The 19,998-nt window shown below is 48.0% G+C and overlaps 2 protein-coding genes across 2 annotated transcripts in view; one reads left to right on the top strand and one right to left on the bottom strand.

Moving 5' to 3' along the window:
* Nucleotides 1-3,366: 3,366 nt before the first annotated feature.
* Nucleotides 3,367-6,477, top strand: lamp5 (lysosomal associated membrane protein family member 5; the record flags this gene model as incomplete). Its single annotated transcript, XM_079753962.1, has 6 exons — nucleotides 3,367-3,430; nucleotides 4,039-4,217; nucleotides 4,704-4,835; nucleotides 5,010-5,106; nucleotides 5,531-5,719; nucleotides 6,302-6,477. 6 exons carry the CDS (start codon nucleotides 3,367-3,369, stop codon nucleotides 6,475-6,477), a joined length of 837 nt encoding a protein of 278 aa, XP_079610088.1.
* A 4,787-nt stretch (nucleotides 6,478-11,264) lies between these two features.
* The window catches only part of pak5 (p21 protein (Cdc42/Rac)-activated kinase 5), a gene marked incomplete at its 5' end in the record, with an annotated part of 32,175 nt that continues 23,441 nt past the window's right edge, over nucleotides 11,265-19,998 (bottom strand). Inside the window, 5 exons of the mRNA XM_079754231.1 lie at nucleotides 11,265-11,441; nucleotides 12,811-12,945; nucleotides 13,616-13,741; nucleotides 14,707-14,833; nucleotides 18,656-18,789. Coding sequence (XP_079610357.1) covers nucleotides 11,286-11,441; nucleotides 12,811-12,945; nucleotides 13,616-13,741; nucleotides 14,707-14,833; nucleotides 18,656-18,789 — 678 coding nt within the window. The 3' untranslated portion in view covers nucleotides 11,265-11,285. The remainder of the gene's footprint in view (nucleotides 11,442-12,810; nucleotides 12,946-13,615; nucleotides 13,742-14,706; nucleotides 14,834-18,655; nucleotides 18,790-19,998) is intronic.

Here is a 19,998-nt window from a genome sequence, read left to right as displayed (position 1 = left end):
ACACACACACACACACACACACACACACACACACACACACAAACAAACAATCTGGTCCCAGCTAGAAGGTCCATAACAGCCATAACAGCCATAACTATATCCAGAGTAATATTTAAGGCTTTGAAGAAATCGAACGGGCGCATGGACACTAGGGTCCTCCTGGAAGCCATGTCCGAGGACAAAGCACACCTGGCCAAATTCATCCTCGATGCGCTGGACGGCAAAATCGTGGACACCCGAACGGAAGGCGCGCAGACCCCGCTCGTGCGCTGCGTGTTCCTCACCGACTGTCGGACGCGGTGTGCGGCCGTGGAGCTGCTGCTGCAGAGAGGGGCCGGGGTCAACCACCGGGACCACCTCGGGCGGACGGCGCTGAGCTACGCGAGTGAAAGGGGATATTTGGATGCGCTTAAGATCCTGGTTCGCTATAACGCAGACCCCGAAATCGTTGATATGCGGGGGAATACCGCCCTGATGTACGCCGTTGTGGCCGGCCACGCTCCAGTGGTGGAGTTTTTAGTAAGAGCTTTTAAGAGAATGGGCCTTCAGATTGAAATGCGAAACAAAGTCGGAAATTCTGCGGTGGGAGTTGCCAGGTTTCTTGGCCACACCGAGTGTCTTTTTGCGCTCACCAATAACGCCAAATGGGGACGCGAGCACGAAACAAGTGCAGACTCCACGGAGGAGTTTGGAAGACAAGGCGACCGTTCACTCGCGCCCCCGAAAGACCTGGTGTTCTCCGGTGTCCTTACCCCCAAGCCGCCAACCCGGCAGACCATTACGCACAAGCCCATTACGCACCAAGTCGGAGATAAGTTAAGTAAAGTAACGACAACTGACTATCAAATGCCTCCATTACGCGGGAGAAGTGCCGCTCCAGGGCTCTACTCGCCCCGTCCTGGCAAAACAGCGGCGCGTAAACCCTTTGCGCTCTCCAACCCCTGCACGCCTAGCCCCACCGGCGTCCTGCTGACACCCATCACACGTGAGATGGGGTCGGAACGGGAAAAACACCACGGGTTAAAGTTCGGTGAGCGTGGATTCGACGAGAGCTACTACCAGAAGAGGTGTAGTTTGCCCGTTAGTTTTCTCCGCCCCGCGCCTGCGGGTCGCACCTTACTGTCTTTACGCGAATGCCAAACGATCGGGAGGCGCACAGCATCTCCACACGAGGTTGAAAAGTCCGACTCAGCAGATTCGCCGACTTCACTCGCGGGGTTCTCAGAGTTCGGCAGCAAACTTTTACGCCGTTTTACCTTCCCAGAGTTAAAAATGGGTGGTTTTGGTGGTAAAGAGTCAGCAGAGAGCAGCACAGCATCTGTTGTCCCGCCCACACGAGCTCGCCCGTCATTGGCTACCGCTCGGATCCCGGAGACCTACCCGCAGATCACGAGGCAGAGCCGGGTCACGGGGCACCCCCAGGTCGGCAGTAAGTCTAGCGTGGACAGCATCAGCGCTGTGAGGTGCGAGTTCGACTTTCCATAGGGAACGCCCAGCTCTTAAAGCGATGTGACCAAGCCCCATCGACCAATCCCGACCTGGGAGATGTTATACGTTGATACATTAAGGATGGCGCACACATTTTTTTTATCGGGGTGTTATTTGCAACATGTAATAACATTTAGTTTAGTAAATGATCTTAAATCTTACACAATTAAATGTGTGTATCATCATGGTGAATGGATAAATAAAAAGCAAGCTACATCATGATTTGGTTTGATCCTTTATGGTCATCGATGTCATCAACTGTGTTGTTCGTTTAGTCATATTGTATTGATTATGTTGTTCGAAAGGAATTCATACCAGGGTGGTAGAGATGGGTAGGTAGGGAAGACGGGGTGGATGCGTGATGGTTTCACCTAATTGATAAGGCGAGATCGCGATGATCTGGGAGATTGCGTGCTCATTGTTTACGCAATACGCATAGGTGGGTTACTGAGCTTCAATACATGTCAAATACCCGGTATGATTCACTAGATACAATTGTACTTGTTGTAAGATTTCCCTCTGAATATCACTTTGCGCACTGTAGATTACCCAAACCGCCTTCCCAAAGACGCGCCATTGGAGATCCAATCGGTGCGTAATCGTGTGACTCCACTATCCCATTATTCTAATGTGGGATGATGGATCTGTTGGAGGAAACACAGCTGTCATTGTATTGTTTTGTAACGTTTGTAGTGTTTTGATAGGTGTGTTAAATAACCCTTTTGCATTGGTTAGGACTATATGGTGTGCATTCTAGGACTGTAGCCACCTTCACTAGCCAAGGTGAGCGTCGTCATACACGCCACCTGTTGGTCCTCGTTCTGTGGCTCGTTTTCTTATCAACGCCAGCGGCCGGGAATATCAAAATATCAATATGATAGTATCAATGAACGGTCTGTTCATTGATACTCATTATATTGATATTTGGAATGGAATCGACAATAAAACATTGAAAATCTTTTTCTGAACAGAAAACACGTCTCCGCCTCGCCTTTTTTTAACTATGAATATATTGTGTTCCTCCTTGTTCCTGCATCCGTCGCCAATCGATCAGGATGATTGGAAAGACGCACGCGCGCATTGACATAGTGCCCATGTCCTCACGCCTGAGCGCACGCACACACGCACACACACACACACACGAAAACATACACACAAACACATTTACCCGCTCGCGCGCACATACACACGCACACACACGCCCCTGCAATCCATCCTCGCGCGGCCAGGCTTGCAACCTTGCCCAAATGAAGTGCGAACAACGGCGTGGCTAACTGCGTGGCTCTAACGCATGTCCTCTGTCGACGGGAAGCGTCAGCGGCAACTTCTCCCGTCCCCGGCGGCAGCCCCCCTGCAGCCCCGCCACGCAGTCTCGTGATATGGTTTTTGTGTCTGTCCAAATCGTTTTTTTGGGGGGGGCTGGGGGGGGCTGTGGGAGGGCTTGGAGGGGAGAGAGGAGGGGAGGGGGGTTCGGAGCTCGAGCTGCAGCGCAATACGGATGCTATCGCACGTCGGTCCACCTGGAGGAATTTGCTGCATTCACGATGATCAGAGCGTGACTTCTGGTCGCTGAGTAGAGGCATCCCTCCTTTCTCTCTCTCTCCCCCCACCCCTCTCTCTCTCTCTCTCTCTCTCTCTCTCTCTCTCTCTCTCTCTCTCTCCTCTCTCAGTCTCTCTCTCTCTCTCTCTCTCAGTCTCTCTCTCTCACTCTCTCTCCATCTCTCGCTCCCCCCGTCTCTCTCTCTTTTCTTTCTTTCTCCGCCGCCCCTCCCTCCCTCTTTTTTTCCCCGGTCTCCCTCTCTTTCTTTTCGCGGATTCAGCACGGGCTCCCGCCGCCAAAGCGCCCTTTTTTATATCGCCGGGAATCGTCGGATCGCGATGGAACTCCTCTCCGGAGTCAGGACGTCGGAGAGCGCCCGCGTGCTGCTGCTCTGGGTGCTCGGTAAGCACGGCATGCAACAAACCGCGTTCGTGTGCGAGTGTCGTGACTTCTCACTGCAGTGTGTGTACGTGGAAGTGCGTGATTGTGTGCGTGTGTGACTGTGTCTCCGTGTGTGTGTGTGTGTGTGTGCGTGTGTGTGTGTGTATGTGTGTGCGTGTGCGTGCATGCGTGTGTGCAGCCCCTGTATGTGTCTCCAGTGTGCATGTCAGGCGATTGTCTATTGAGTAGCCGGAATCTTCGCAGGGTTTCAAAGGGAGGAAGTTGTCAGTATTTGCAACAAATGTTTGCAATGCACCATTTAACTCCATATTCCCTGACGCATACATTGCTCTTCTCCTGTTGGTGTGACTGCGGATGTTTTGGACTCGATGCCCCCTCGCCAAACGCTTTAAAATGAGTCAAATACTAAACAAATAACCTCTTCGTTCTGTCGGAAGCCGAGAGTTCACTCCGCTAATTGAGCTGATTCTGCACATTTTGCATGTTGGCATGTTGGCACACTCACTCTGCCCACATGCACCTGCGTGGCTTTTGCCTTTTGAATGTACCTGCTCTATTTTTTGGATTCCATTTCATTCATTGTCCGTTTTTGTGTTGCCCCCTCGCAGGTCTTTTGTTCCGGCCCATGGTTTTGGCAGAGCAGGAAGGGGAAAACTTATCCGGCTTGTCCACTAACCCGGACAAAGGCATTTTCGCAGTCCGGGAGAACGGCACGACTTGCCTCATGGTCGAGTTCGCCGTTAGACTCACCGTGCCATTCGACGTGCTCGCGCTCAACGGGATAGACGTAAGGAATTCCCATATGTTTTTTTTGTTGAGGGATTGGGGGGGGGGGGGGGGGGGGGGCACATGTGACGACGTGTATGATAGCCTTTATGAGGTTTATGTAATTATTTTTTAATTTTAGCTTACCATTTGTGTGCAGCGGTCAGCTCTCAGGAATGAGGTCCTACCCTGAATGCGTAAAACTGGCCAAATCCCTTTTTGCGCAGACAATTGGCAAATTACCGATGTATTTAAACTGTCACTTAGATGTAACTCAAGCTAACACATTTTTAATAGGATGAACAGCACGTCCTTTACACAAATGTGTATTTGGCCCCACTGCGTGAGGGAAGTCGTGCGTAAAATGCCAATCGTTGAAATTCGCTTTCTAACGGTTCTCAAATGGTTCTGCTGATTCCACTTTCGTTTCTGTGTCCGTGTCCGACTCCGTGTGCCCCCCCCCCCCCCCCCCCCCCCCCCCCACCCCCCCACCACCTCCCCCCTCCAGCTGATCACTGAGCAGGCGTACCTGCCTCTCCCCCGGGGCGCTGAGATCGAGGGAAAGTGTGCGTCCACGGAGTCCGAGATCCACATCTCGTGGAAGAACAACGCCTACACGCTCCACATCTACTTCTCTAAGGTGTGAGAGGGACTATAAAAGGAACAGGAAATAATATGTATTAACAAAAACATTTGGGTTGTGCTAAACAGACACAGCAACACATTCCAACACCCGGCCGCCACACCCGTCCATCAGGAAACAATTCTTATGAAACCATAATTATTCAAGCGTGGGTTGTGTGTGAAATTACAGGAGTTTCGTGACAAGGGGGTCGAGGTGTGGAAGGTCAGCAAAGTGCAGTTCTTCTATGACACCGCGGAGACGACACACTTCATCAACGCATACAACCGTAAGTTGGTCACGTGGCCACTCAGCGGGGCTTCCCTCCCTCTCGTGCCAATCCCTGCAGCCTGGCTTCAGCCTCCACGTATAATAATCAATTATGTACATGATATAATGAAATGTGTATTATGATCATGATTATGTTTATTAGGATGATTCATATTATTATTAGTATCTGCCAAACAGACCATCGCTTCAAATAAATATACAAACAAACAATTACTCGGATTCCCAGTGTAGCAGTGGGTGTAGGCCTGCAGGAAATCACATAAATATATATAATTATTACACTTTATTAATCTAAGACGGGGAAAAGTAGTTAGAGCTCACATGCGTCGGACGCGACGAGCGTCAAATCACAAAGCCCCTGTTTAAAGATCCACGTCCTATAGGCCAACATTAACATAGTCATGTGTTCTTTGTTTCCGCAGCGGGGAAGCACACGGCCTCCACGCATCGCCTGTCCGCTCTGGTGACCCCCGCCGGCCAGTCGTACGTGTGTGCGGCCCAGCAGACCCTCACGCTCATCTCCACCGACCACCAGAAGGGCGTCACGCTGTCCATGTACGACATCCAGATCCAGCCCTTCGACATCACCTCCGACTTCATCTTCAGCGAACGTGAGAGAAATCAATGAGCGCGTTAACGACATTGTTGTTGGCGTGCGGTTGTGTTGATGGACGACTACGATGATGAAGATAAGGACCATGAAGGTCACCACCACCCCTCCATCATCTCCACCCCCACACACGTGCACACCTGCTCTTGTCCCACCAATACCACCACCTCCACCACCACCACCTCCACCACCACCACCATCATTACCACCACCTCCACCATTACCATCATCACCTCCACCATCACCTCCACCATCACCACCTCCACCACCACCACCACCTCCACCACCTCCACCAGCACCACCACCACCACCATCACCACCACCTCCACCACCACCACCTCCACCTCCTCCACCACCACCATCACCACCACCATCACCACCAAATCTCTTCATCACTTTCTTCTGGCTTCGATTAGGACGCAACGAGCCAAAATAGTAAATACTTGAACAGGAGTATTTTAATTGATATAATTGATCGGTTAATCCAAAAATATTGCTACATTTATTTCATTTATGTGTGTATGATTTTATAGATTATTCGATAATTTGATATTTTGTTACTTTTTGTTTTGAACTCTTCCAGCCTACAAGTGCATCACGGACCAGAGGGAGCGTCTCGAGGAGGCCCTGCCGCTCGTGCTGGGTTTCATCCTTGGCCTCATCATCGTCATCACGCTCACCGTGTACCACTTCCACCTGAAGCTGACCGCGCAGCAGCCACAGCTCCCCCGGGACCGCTCCATGTACAAGAACATGTAAATTAATGTATACCCCATCCGCAGTGCCCCCCCCCTCCCCCGAGTCACGATGCTGGTCCCAAAAAGCCAACCCGAAAAAGAAAACACCCAGACTTTTCTCCCCGGTTCCTCTCCTCCCGTCCTGAAGTCCTGGAGTTTGCAGACTACAAAGATGGCGGAATTATTTGTTGAATCATAACAAAAAAAAAAGTGACTTATGTGGCTCGAGTCTGAGAAGGCAGAAGCCGTTTAAAACCGATCGGGGTTGAAGGAAATCACCCTCAAGTTTCGCGTTTTCAAGCCCTTCCGGTTGTTTGTCTCCAGTCGAGTGTTTCAATGCATATCAGAAATCATCCACGTTTTTCTTTACCATTCTGCTTGAATGCATAATTTAGTGTTACCAGTGGACAGTCTTGTAGTGGTGCGTGCAGGTGTTTCAATTTCTAAATCCTGAAGGATGACTTGGGGTTCTATTCAACTTTAAATCCTTCACCGAAACCCATTTGGAGGGGCGCAACACATAGGCCTAATATATGAATGAATGTCTAAAATCTATATGTAAAAAAAAAAAAAGGTGAATAAATGAAAAATATATATAGGAGTTTACGTCTCTTCGAGGTTCTACATCAATGTGTGACAAAGCAACGAAGATATTATTTAAAAAAAAAATATATATATACATGTAGGCTAGCCTATATGATTTAAAAGAGACAAAAACAAGCCTAAGTCTATGCATAAACCTCAGCCGATGCAACCTTGTGCAGTACTCTTCAGTTCATTCAAATAAAAACCTCCCTCGAATACCCTCCAGCATTGTGTCGAACCTATTTCGTTTCTGAACCATCGCAGACAGATACTTTTAAACAATCCTTTGAATAAAGGAAGACGTGTGCGGGGATACACACACACACACACACATGCACACGCACACGCACATGCACACACAGGACGTCGAGATGACAGCGTCAAAGTGATGGATGCACCTGTCCCAAGAAAGACGCCGCACCGCTCTGAGATAGACTATCGATTCTGCCTGCGGACTCCAAGCTTCTGCGAAACGAAACGCAATACAAACGAGTTTAATTGAAAAGACGAAGAAGAGAAGAAAAAAAAAAAAAGCATCGCGCCGCATGTCTTCCCCAACTCCTCGCCTTGGTTTGAGACACGATCAATCCTGCGCCCTCCTGCTGAACAACACAGGTCATTTACACTTCCTGTCCTATTTACCCTCCACCCCACCCTCCTCCCAACGACAAAACCACGTTAACCCTCCCCATCTCGTGTCACTGGCTTCAAAACAATGTGACCGCAGATCACAATCCACCAAGCAGTCAAATCATCCACGCACAGTGTTGCCAGATTGGGCCAGATTTGCCAACATGTACTCCCTGATCAACAATCCTTCCTATATGCAGTCCCATTCCGATTGGCTGATCACGTGAGCTGGTGACACTCTTGGTCACTGACGGATAGGCCCACCTCGTATCCAATCAGAAAATATATGGCCCGTGACGGTAAAGTCGTGACAAGCGTGGGTTGGGGGAGAGATCAGAAGTTTTGTGTTGCCGCAGAACTTCTCCCAGTCCTCTCGAACCTGGGACCTCCCTGCTGTGAGTCACCAACGCTGAAACTGCACTGTTGAGGCGTCACAGGGGATTTACAGAAATATGCAGCGGTGGCTCTTCTAATATGAACTGATGCTATTTTTAGGTTTTGTTATTGCATAGATTGAAAGTTTGAATCTGATATTACACCCCCCCCCCCCCCCCCCCCCCTAACCATCACTACTTTTTAAGATTATTTAAGTTGCAAACAATACATTTTTGTGTATAATGAAAAATAGGCTGTTGTATTTTGGGAAACCATTACATAACCTACACCAGAAGAAGTGGAAGAGTGAAACAAAGCGGTTCAAGGACATCTTTTAGATTCGGTTGTGAATAACATCACCAATAGAAAGTGTCCCAGACTGGTTAGGACCGGTCAGGGCCGGTCGGGACTCTCCAGAAGAGGTCCCACCCGTCTCCCAACACAAGTGGGAGAAAAGAGCGTTAAAAACGAACACCGAGCGAACGCCGCATAGCCGTGCGGTGTTCGCTCTGTGTTTGTGGTGTCTAACGCTCTTTTATTTACTGAGCCAGGGGTGGTGGAGGTATATCTTCCTCTGAAGAAGAAGAGCCCCATTCTCCGGGCCGCTCTCTAAATCAATATCCCATTATGGTGTCTAAGAGGATAAAAAAGCTGGAAGGAGGTGGAGGAGGAAGAAGAGAGAGGAGAGAAAAAGCACTGCGTATTACAGCAGCGACGGCAGAGCCATGGAGGCCGGACTGTACCGTCCCGTCTCCCCTGAGCTGAAGTCCGGGGTGGGATGGTTGGTGGACCACGACGGTGAAGTGAAGGTTCCCTTGGGGTGCACTGAGGTTAAGTATTAACGATCAAAACAAGAAGAAAAAAATAACATAAAAAAAACGAATCACATGTTGATTTTAAAATAGCGTCAATGTGCTTCACATTTCCTTCCCTCTCTATATGGAAAACGTTTGACATGAGACACAGAGAGAGACGGAGAGTGAGAAACGCAGGTAAGGATCAGGTGGATGACGGAAGAATTCATGCAACACATCCCGATGTTTTCATGGGCGTTTTTTCCTTTGTTTTTAATTGAAACCATCTTTCACCGATAACAGACATGCAGCATCACTGTACAAGCCAACACATATCAGGAGAACTCATTCAAAGGGTGTCAAAGGAGAAGCCGTTATCTTCCTCTCGCTCACGCACATACACACACACACACACACACACACACACACACACACACAACATGCACGCACGGACGCACACACACGCATGCGCGTGCACACAGACACAGAGACACACACCTTCAAATGCTGTACAGAGATAAGCACACACAAACTTTGCAATTCTTAACACAGAACACTCACACCCACAGACACACCCACACACAAAATGCTCCACATCTTTTGCTTTTGTTCTTCGCCCCAAGACACACAACTGACCCCGCAGACACACCCCACGCATCACACCCACCCTAACGGACCCGGCATTCATATGTACATATCACAGTGGCTGATGGGGGGGTATTACCCTGTTCTGCCCGTCCCGCCGCGGACTGGACCGGCAGCTCAGGTCCAGCGGCAGGGAGGGTCCACGTCCGTGCGTTTGAGTTACCGTGCATGTGCGTGCGTGTGTGCGCGTGTGCCTGTGCATGTGTGTGCGCGTGTGTGCGAATGGAATGGGATAAGGAGTGTGATGACGACAAGTCAAAGACGCAAATAAATAAACACAAAACAAAGTAAAAACCAAAAAACGAAACAAAAGAAACGTATAGTGTTTATCGGCGACTGGTCTGAATCTGACAGCGTTGGGGGGGTTAGTCCTGGGTGGGCTACTCCCCGCGTTAAGACCGGGGGCAATCCATAAAAAGTTTCTCAAGAAGGATATGTATGTTCGCGTCTCGGAAGATAAGGGGCGGGGCTTTTTGCGTAAGGGTGCCGCCGGCCCTTTAAGTCGTTGCTGTGCTACATATGTAATGCTCGGTGTTGTAACAGTATCGTGAACGGGGGACACTTATGTTTTTTTTCTACATAAGTTGGGGCGGGGTGGGGCTATTGCTTGAAGGATCGAGCAAACAAAAGAAAGCAAAGAAAAGTTCTGCTGATTCTGCACATTTCTTTTTACAAACCTCCCCCCCCCCCCCCAAAAAAAAGGCCACACAAAATGAAAGCAACGAATAAATAAATCAATAATAATTCTAACAGAAAAATAAATAAATAGTTAAAACATCATACAAAAAGTTGTGACGTCACCCTTTTTACAACATTTAATTTAAGTTGTGTCTACAAATTTTAAGATAATAAATATAGTTTCATTTTTTTGGAACAGTTAAGATTAGGTTGGTTTATTTGGGATATCTCTTAAATCTTTAAGCAAAAAAAGGATTATAAATAGTAGGAAAGATCTCTGCAGAAAGTTCTATTTAATACTGCAATATCACAATGGTTACAACACGATAAAATACTGCAAATTATCAAAACTGTACAGAAAAACTTACAAGTTTCTCTAAAATACAATTTCACCGTTAGTGTGTGACGAGAGAGAAGTGAAATCTTCGTTCGACTGGACGGTCGACCCTCAACACAGCAGTCACACTAACTCAGTCATAACTAGTCAATCCCACATCCGCGTCCTCTCCTGATTGTTCTGCTTTTCCACTGCTTCTGTCTGGAGCAGAGCACCCTGTCCCTGGGGGCGGGGCTTGGGGAGAAAGGCTTGACTCAACGTGTCAGCCAACCGCCGACAGAACCGTTTTGGAAAGTTCTAGTTCTGCTGACCACCAACTGACCCGGCTCCCAGAGTCAACCCCAATCGTTTTTCAGTTTTTTTTTTGCTCAAAAATCCAAACAGTCTAAGGTGAGTTCCTATAGTGTGAGTGAACTCTTCTACTCCGCTTCAAGTTTTCAAAAACAGTTTTAAAATGTGTTTCTTTTTTCCTCCTCCTTGAATTCTTCTTCTTTTTCCTCTTGTATCCACTTGGTTTTGTCGGTTTTCTTTTTTTTTAAATGACAGTAATAATCCTCTTCGTCTAATCTACGTCGTCGGTTACAAGTGTTGAGTATTAGCATTAGCCACGGCGGCCGTCACCGCGCCACTCGGGTGACGAGTGAGAGTCTCTGCCCTCCTCCTCCTCCTCCTCCTCCTCCTTGCGGTTAATGTCGGGGGTGGGGGTAGTGTTGGTGGTGGTGGAGGGTTGGTTTATAAGAAGGGGTCGGTGGCGAGGTCGGGGGGAGGGGTCAAAGGTTAGGGGTATCAGCGGTGGCGGTAGTGTCTCATGAGGGGGACGATGCAGGAGGGGGGTCCTCCCAGCTTGAGGAAGGGGTGCTGGAGGAGCTCCAGGGCGGTAGCCCGCTGGGACGGCTCTCGCACCAGCATCAGGTCCAGGAAGGCCCGCAAGACGGAGGAGACCTGGGGGGGGGGAGAGAGGGAGGGACAGGGGGGAGGGAGGGAGGGAGGGAGGGAGGGAGAGGGGGGAGGGAGGGAGGGGAGGAGGAGGGGGGAGAGACAGGGATAAAGGGGAGGGAGGGAGGGAGGGAGAGTGGGGAGAGAGGGAGGGAGAGGGGGGAGGGAGGGAGGGAGTAGAGGGGGGAGAGGGGGGAGGGAGGGGAGGAGGAGGGGGGAGAGACAGGGATAAAGGGGAGGGAGGGAGGGAGGGAGAGTGGGGAGAGAGGGAGGGAGAGGGGGGAGGGAGGGAGGGAGTAGAGGGGGGAGAGGGGGGAGGGAGGGAGGGGAGGAGGAGGGGGGAGAGACAGGGATAAAGGGGAGGGAGGGAGGGAGGGAGAGTGGGGAGAGAGGGAGGGAGAGGGGGGAGGGAGTAGAGGGGGGTGAGGGGGGAGGGAGGGAGGGGAGGAGGAGGGGAGGAGAGACAGGGATAAAGGGGAGGGAGGGAGGGGAGGAGAGACAGGGATAAAGGGGAGGGAGGGAGGGAGGTATAAAAGGAATGGGAGGGGGGAGAGAGAGGGAGGGAGGAAGGGGAAGGAAGAAGGGAGATAGTAAGAGAAGGGGGAAGGGGAGAGAGGGAGTGAGGGAGATACAGGAGAGGCAGGAAGGAAAAGAGAACAGGGGAGTGGAACGGAAGAGGAGGTGGGCAGGGGGAGTGGAAAGCAGAGAGGGGGAGAGAGAGAGAGAGAGAGAACGAGAGAGAGAGAGAGAGAGAGAGAGAGAGAGGACACAAAAACATACAGACAAAGAGAGGGGAGAAAAACGAGGGAGAAAGAGAGAAATATAGAGCCAGAGAGGGAAGAGAGAGAAAATTGTAAGGGCACGATAAAGGCCATTGTATAACTTCCCTGCCCCAAATGGCAGTTTTATAGATGCACTTATAAGCCCCCCCCACTGTCCTCTGCGTCCCCTCACCTTGGGGGAGTCACATCGCTGCGCTATAATAACCTGCACACTTCCCCGCACCCGCTCCTTTCATTACCCTTCAGTCCTTTGTTTATTCCCGGTTACTACCTCATCGTAATCAAACCCTGTCCTCATCCCACACCGGGGTGTAACTCAATACGACCGCTGAGGCACACGCGAAGGGAAAAGGTATCGTATTACTGTGCGGGGAAAAAAAGAGGCACAATGTCTCGTTCATCCATCGCCGTCAACACCCAACGCACACTCATCCTAGAGACCATCTCAAAATACAAACTAAGCCTCTGACGTCCGGACACAGAGAGGCTGTGGGCCAGCACACAGCAGCAGCAGGGTGGCGCCGTGATGGTGGCCTACTTGCTGTGTTCTGTGTGAGGCGCGTCGCTGAACGAGAGGCGGTGTGTCGTCTCACCTTGTGAGATTCCTTCAGCTGGGGAGGCAGGTTGTCCCGTATTCTCCTCATGGCCTGCAGCGGGGGCTCGTTGAAATAGGGGGGCTCCCCGTCCACCATCTCGATCACCATGATGCCCAGAGACCAGATGTCCACCTGGACGCACACATACACACACACGCGCATGAGAACGCACAGCACACACGCGCGCACACACAAACGGTGTGTTCTGGTCCTTCTATGCGATTGTGTATGAGTTTGTGCTTGTGTGTGTGTGCGTTTTCTTGTTTGTGTGTTGTGCTTGCTTCAGTTACTGTGTGTGTTTTTGTGATTGTGTGTGCATGGATGCCTGTTAATGTGTGTGTGTGTGTGTGCGCTTGTATGTGTTCTTTTTTTAATTAACTCTTTCATGTAGAGTTTAATTTTAGTTAAACAATTTGGCCATTTAAGTGGGTTGAACATGAATCATGTCCGATTTACATTTTCGACATAGACAATGTCAACAATGTCACAAGGCAAATCCTTAAAGAGTGTGTGCGTTTGTGTGTGCGGGTGTGTGTGTATGTGTGTGTGTGCGTGCAAGCCTGTGTGTGCACCTGTGTGCGTGTGTGCTTGCATGTGTGGTGTGCGTGCCTGCGTGTGTGCATCTGCTTGTGTGTGTGTGTGTGTGCGTGTGTGTGCCCATACGTGTGTGTGTGTGTGTGTGTGTGTAGGTGTGTCTGTGTGTGTGTGCGTGTGTGTGTGTGTATGCGTGTTTGCGTGTGTGTGCCTGTGTGTGTGTGTGTGTCTGTGTGTGTGTGTGTGTGTGTGAGCGTGCGTGTCCCACCTCTGTGCCATAGGGTAGCCTGGAGATGACCTCAGGGGCCATCCAGTAGGGTGTGCCCACCAAAGACTTCCTCTTGGGGACCTCTTTGGAGACTTGGGCGCAGAAGCCAAAGTCGGACAGTTTTATCTGCAGGGGAAGCGACATAGAGAATACATCATTAACGGACTCTGCTCAGTGCTGTGTGATTCCACGCTGGTGCTCATGATAAGGTTTACGCTATTCATAATCGTAAAAAAAAAAGAAAAAGAAGATAATACCAAAATAGTATGTTATAATACTACATATTTTCATTTATTATATATATATAAAAAATATATAAATGTATTTCTTTTAAACACATCTTTTTTTTCTCACATTCATATTATCTAATTTTTTGGGTTTTAAAAATGAAAACAATCAATATAAAAAGTATTTTCTGCAACATCTATTCCTACTACACTAGAGGTGTTTTTTTTTGTCCGAGGTTCCGGTCTCACACACCCTACTCCACACACACTGACCTCGTGTAATGAAGAAGCTTTTCAAACTCCACTACTAATCCCACATATCAGCAGCTAATTATCCTCCAATTAATCATGTCCTATCAGCTCGTTAGGAGGTATTAGGGAAGGATTTAATTAGTGGGGGTGTACCCTATGTGGTAATTGGTGATGATGAGCTGCTGGCATCGCTTGTTGACGAGCAGTAGGACTGGCACCCATGGAGAAGGTCAGTGTGTGGGTGTGAATGTGTGTGTGAATGTGACACACACACACACACACACACACACACACACACACGAGTGTATGTTACGTGCAAACACTAATTTGTACAGTGTGCGTAATTTGAGAATGAATGGTAAGCAATGAGCTTCCTTTATTCACAAACCTGTAAGACACACGCACACACACACACACAAACACACATATACACAAAACACACACACACACATGGACGTGCAGACACACACAAATACACACACAGAAGCAGAGACAGACACAGACAGACGTACAGACGCACACACACACATACGCACGCACACACACACACAAGCAGACGCACACACACAGGCGCACACGCACACTCACATGCGCACACACACACAGCCTTACCCTGCCGTCGCTGGTGAGCAGGATGGAGTCGCTCTTGATGTCCCGGTGGATGACCCCCTGTGTGTGAAGGTAGGAGAGCGCCCGCAGCACGGACACACACACGGTCGCAATCTGCTCCTCGTTCATCCTGGGGACACACACACACACACACACACACACACACACATTAGAATCACGGTTAAATGAATACTAAATATAAAAAGTGAATCGCTGGAATAAAAGTGTGCCGTAAATGTTAATAGCAGTTTGAGCGATATTTCACACGCGGCAGATCATCAAAGAAGTATCACGTGAATCCATGTTCATCAAACTCTGACAGGTAATTGCGTGATCTGTCCCTGGATATGGATTGCAACGGAGCGTGGAGGAGCGGGCCCCGGCCGTACGATACAGACTATCGATCATCTCGCCTCTCATAATCCGTGTCTCGATCGGAAGCTGCCGGTCGCGACGGGGATCGTGGTGATGGTGGAAACACTGGGTTTACCGTTGTACTGATTACGGAGACAACGTGTGACCCAACATACGCGTGTGCGTGGGTGTGCTTGCTTGTATTTCGGCAGGAGTGGGCGTTTTCATTTCAACGCAACACACTCTGATCCTGTTAACGTTTCAAAATAATCCTCTTTATAGGGTACCGAGGTGATTGCGAGCATAACGCGCACATTTCCACACGTTGGACGTATGATTGTGCAACGTAACGTCAGGGGGTACAGTGTGGACGATGAGGCTGTGGCGTTGTGGTTTGAGTCCCCGTTTAGCCGTTTGCAACAACCAACACCACAAACACACTTTGTTCATTTATTTCTCATACATGTTCGCCTTTCCTAGCCTGTGGTTGTTTTAGCTGCTGCTTTGGTAGTCAGGGCAGGCAAGCGCTAGGCTGTCAGGACCCATATGGAGAGTCTGGCTGCTCTCGCACATAAACACACAGCTTCAGTGAACATTAACATGAAAACCCAGCTGGCCAGGGCCGTACACACACGGCCTCCGCTTGCCTTTAGCGGTCCTCACAATGCATGCTTTGGTGGACCTCCCTTACACACACACGCACACAAACACACACACACACAAACGCGCACACACACACACACACACACACACACAAACGCGCACACACACACACACACACACACACAGGCAGGCCGGCACGCACACACACACATACATTTATGCATTCACGCACACACCAGACAGTACAGTGTGAAGTTTAACACACTGTCCCCACAAAACACAGACAGTACACAACTCACAAGCCCTTAATGGTCTATATAGTATATGAGCTTCTCATCATCACTGAGGCTCACTTTATGACACACATGCTACACACACACACACACACACACACACACAAGCACAGGCATAATCATACGCACACACACATGAAAGCACACACACACATGCACACTGGGCCCTGAAGGTTGTGGCAGATTCTATGGTCACACATGTATGCATTTACAATCATGTGAGATCAATTAGCTTTTGCTTTAATAGAAAAACTGCTTATTAAAGTAAATTGAACGTTTTGTATGTATCTATACAGACATTGTTGCTTGATTATTATTTTTTCATTAGTTTGAAAAATAGTAATTAACCTGTAATGTTGTAAAGCACAATACCTCAATACCTTAGGTGCACAGACACACAAACACACACACACACACACACACACACACACACACACACACACACACACAGGCATGCATGCACATACACATTGTTGTGGCTATACACTGTGTTAATTCATGTAGAGTGGAGACATTACAAGCGTCAAGAGATCATGTAAATGCGAGTTTAATTGTTTCTGCTTCTCCAGTTTGTGTGTGTGTTTTTGTACATGTGTGTGCGTGATTGTATATGTGCATAGACTGACAATAATCCACAGAGCTCATGTGAGCAGGAACTAGAAACAGCCGGAAATCCTTTTCCCAATTAAACACGAAAAAGTTGCAGTCTTCACCTAACATCTAACCCTGTAATGGTCCGAAACACCAGAAAACATAACCCCTTTTTCCTGCTATTGGTCTGCATTTCTTCAGACCTATCTTATTTAATCCAACAAGTGTATCATGCTTGTTTAGCGAGTATTGAATTAGCAACATGCTGACAACTTATTCAATGGATATCTTATCGAGATTATTTACCCAAAGTAAAGAGTTGAAGGTGTGCTGAATTAGCCACATGCTAACTAATTTGTCATATATGTTATGATTATTAAACAATATAAATAGATGAATGTGTATTAAATTAGCAGCATGCTTACTCTTTAATCAAATACCTTATTGTGATTATTAACCGACAGAAAGACTATAACCTGTATTGAATTATCCACATGCTAACTTTTCATCAGACATTTTATCGAGATTTTTAACCGACGGAGTTGAAAGTGTATTAAATTAGCAACATGCTTACTCATTCGTTGGCTACCATATCCATGTCACTAACCAACAGAAAATCCCTGCCATCGTTCATACGGCTTTTAAATGGCATATTACGACGCCGTGTTTATATTCAAGCGTCAACCGCCGTACCGGAGGAGAAGCGAGCGGCAATTAAAATTTCATGAGAGAAACGTGGAATACGAGAGATCTCATTTGAATCTAAATGGAGGCGAACTCTGGCCGATCGCGAGGTCTGCCTCTGAATTTAGAATCCACTCCTCATTCAATGCACTCATCTCGGGAGGGGGGCTTTTAATGTGAAGCGAGAGAGAGAGCGAGAGAGAGAGCAAGAGAGAGAGCGAGAGAGAGAGCGAGAGAAAGAGCGAGAGAAAGAGAGCGAAAGGCTGATCAGGCATGTAACTGGTATTTATATTCACAATCAAATACTGTACACAAATGGACAGTCTATCTCTCTTACACACACACACACACACACACACACACACACACACACACACACAAAAACATCTGTGTGGGTGAGTATGTGTACAAATGCATGTTCACATCCACCAACACACACACACACACACACACACACACACACACACACACACACACACACACACACACACACACACACACGCGTAAACATCTGTGTGGGAGAGTGAGCTTCCACTCCCAGTAAATGCGTGACGGGGAGTGAGAAAAGCCCCCGGAAAACACTCTCTGCCTCACCAAATGGCTGTCATTATCACCCAGACACCACTAACGTGTTGCTAACCGCTAACACGTGGCTAACCGCCGACACTCGCTAACACTGACTATCCGTGCAAATGACTGTAATTAAACGCAGAACGCAAAGTAAGCGGAAAAAACAATGAAAATGTGGCGGTTGTGGTGGATGGAGGGAAAAAAAACACCACTTCACTAGTAGAACAATAAGATAACTCTCAAGGACAGTAACCTCGTTCAGAAAACTCTGGCAGGTGGGTGAATGGAGCCCGCCTCATCCCATTATGATCATTATTACGGCAGTACCCCCCCCCCCCCAGCCTTCTCCTCCGTGACTCCATTGTGTAACTGCACTCTGGGGGCTTGTGTTTCAGCGGCTGGAATAAATTAGCTTTTGATTATGGTGTTTTTAGGGGCTGGATTACCACCGTTTTTCATTTTACCGCTACACCCTGTTAACTACACGGAGACGTTTTCCAGTGTTTGGGCAGTGCTGGCTTTGAACCAACAACTTGCAACTATCAAGTGACTAGTTACAGCATATAGTCCAAAGTAACTGTCTGGATATCTGTAATATTTCATATTACAGATGAGCATCAAAGAAACAGAAAACAAAGCAAACAATTGACCGTAAAAAAGACCTGTACTGGTGTTATTTTGACTAGTATTACTAGTATTAGTAGATCTCCGCGGTGAGTTAAGGAGTTTGAAGTTCTTGTTGTCATAGTCCCTCGTTGCCATGGTACCTGACTACGCACAGTTCACCATCCTTCATGTGTTCCATGGTCGTCGTGGCGACAGGAGGGGTATGGGGGGGAGGGGTTGTGCGGGCTCACCTGGTGTGGGTGACGATGTCGGTCAGCGCGCCGCCCTCCAGGAACTCCATGACCACCCAGAGCTCGTCCCCCACCAGGTAGCTGTTGTACATGTCCACCACGTTCTCATGGTGGTAGTCCCGCATGATCACCACCTGGTCGCACACACACACACACAGACACACACACACACACACACACACACACACACACACACACACACACACACACACACACACACACACACACACACACACACACACACACACACACAGGAACGGACACACACGCACAGATACAAAACACACAGATGTGGACCAGGCACACACATACACCAACATACAAGCACGGACATACACACACACACACGCACACAGACAGGCACGGACACGCAAACACCCGAAACAACAGACAAGCAAGGATACACGCACACACATGCACACAAACACAAACAAACATACACACAAAAACACAGACACACAAAGATAAGACAAAAATAAAATCGATCATGTTTAATATCAATCAAAGATTCATTTTTACAAAGCATTTGTGGTACATTACATTTCAAAGTCTAAGACGCATTCATTTGCATCATGAATTAATGAAATAAACTCAATAATTGAAAACAGTAGTTTTGTTCTATCTTGTACATGTTGAGGAGGCTTACCCGAAAGAGGATTACATTGAAACATTAACAGGATCACACTAAGTACATTGCTTTGAAATTAAACACCCACCGCTGCTCAAACAACAGCTCAAGAACACCCACATACACACATATGTGTACACACAAAAACACACACACACACAAGTACACACGAACAACACAAAGTTAACGCTTCAAATTCACCTCTGCCAATATGATAGAAATATACAGGGATATCTTTTGCTATATTTAAATAAGTGTCATGGATAACAGCGACTGGGTTCATGCTCAATGCAAAAATAATGACAATTAGCTGTGAATGGATTATGTGCATGCAGGACTCTGCTGTCAAGTGTCAACAATTTTGTTAATTTATTTTCAGCAAGTGCTTATAACACCATCGGAAACCTATCACTAGGTACGTTGAAAAATATTGCCCTGCCTAGCTCGGCTAACAAGCAAAATTGATGTTGCTTGGTAGCCTAAATTTATGTTTGCTTGTTAGAGTAAATTTATTTGAGCTTATTAGCCAAAAGGAATCCTAGCTTGTTAGCCAAAAATGGAAACTAGCTTGTTAGCATAAATTTATGTAAACTTATGAGCCTAAATTAATTACAGCTTGTTCACCTAAATTGTTGTTAACTTCTGTAACAACAGAAGTTAAGGTTAAATCAATAGAGAAGTTAAATCAATAGAACCTTGTAGTTTCGACCATTTC

The sequence above is a fragment of the Pollachius pollachius genome (assembly GCF_949987615.1).
Source record: "Pollachius pollachius genome assembly, chromosome: 16".
In the NCBI taxonomy this organism is placed as follows: Eukaryota; Metazoa; Chordata; class Actinopteri; order Gadiformes; family Gadidae; genus Pollachius; species Pollachius pollachius.
Note: the sequence above shows the minus strand (reverse complement) of the source record. Positions and strands in the feature narration are given on the sequence as shown.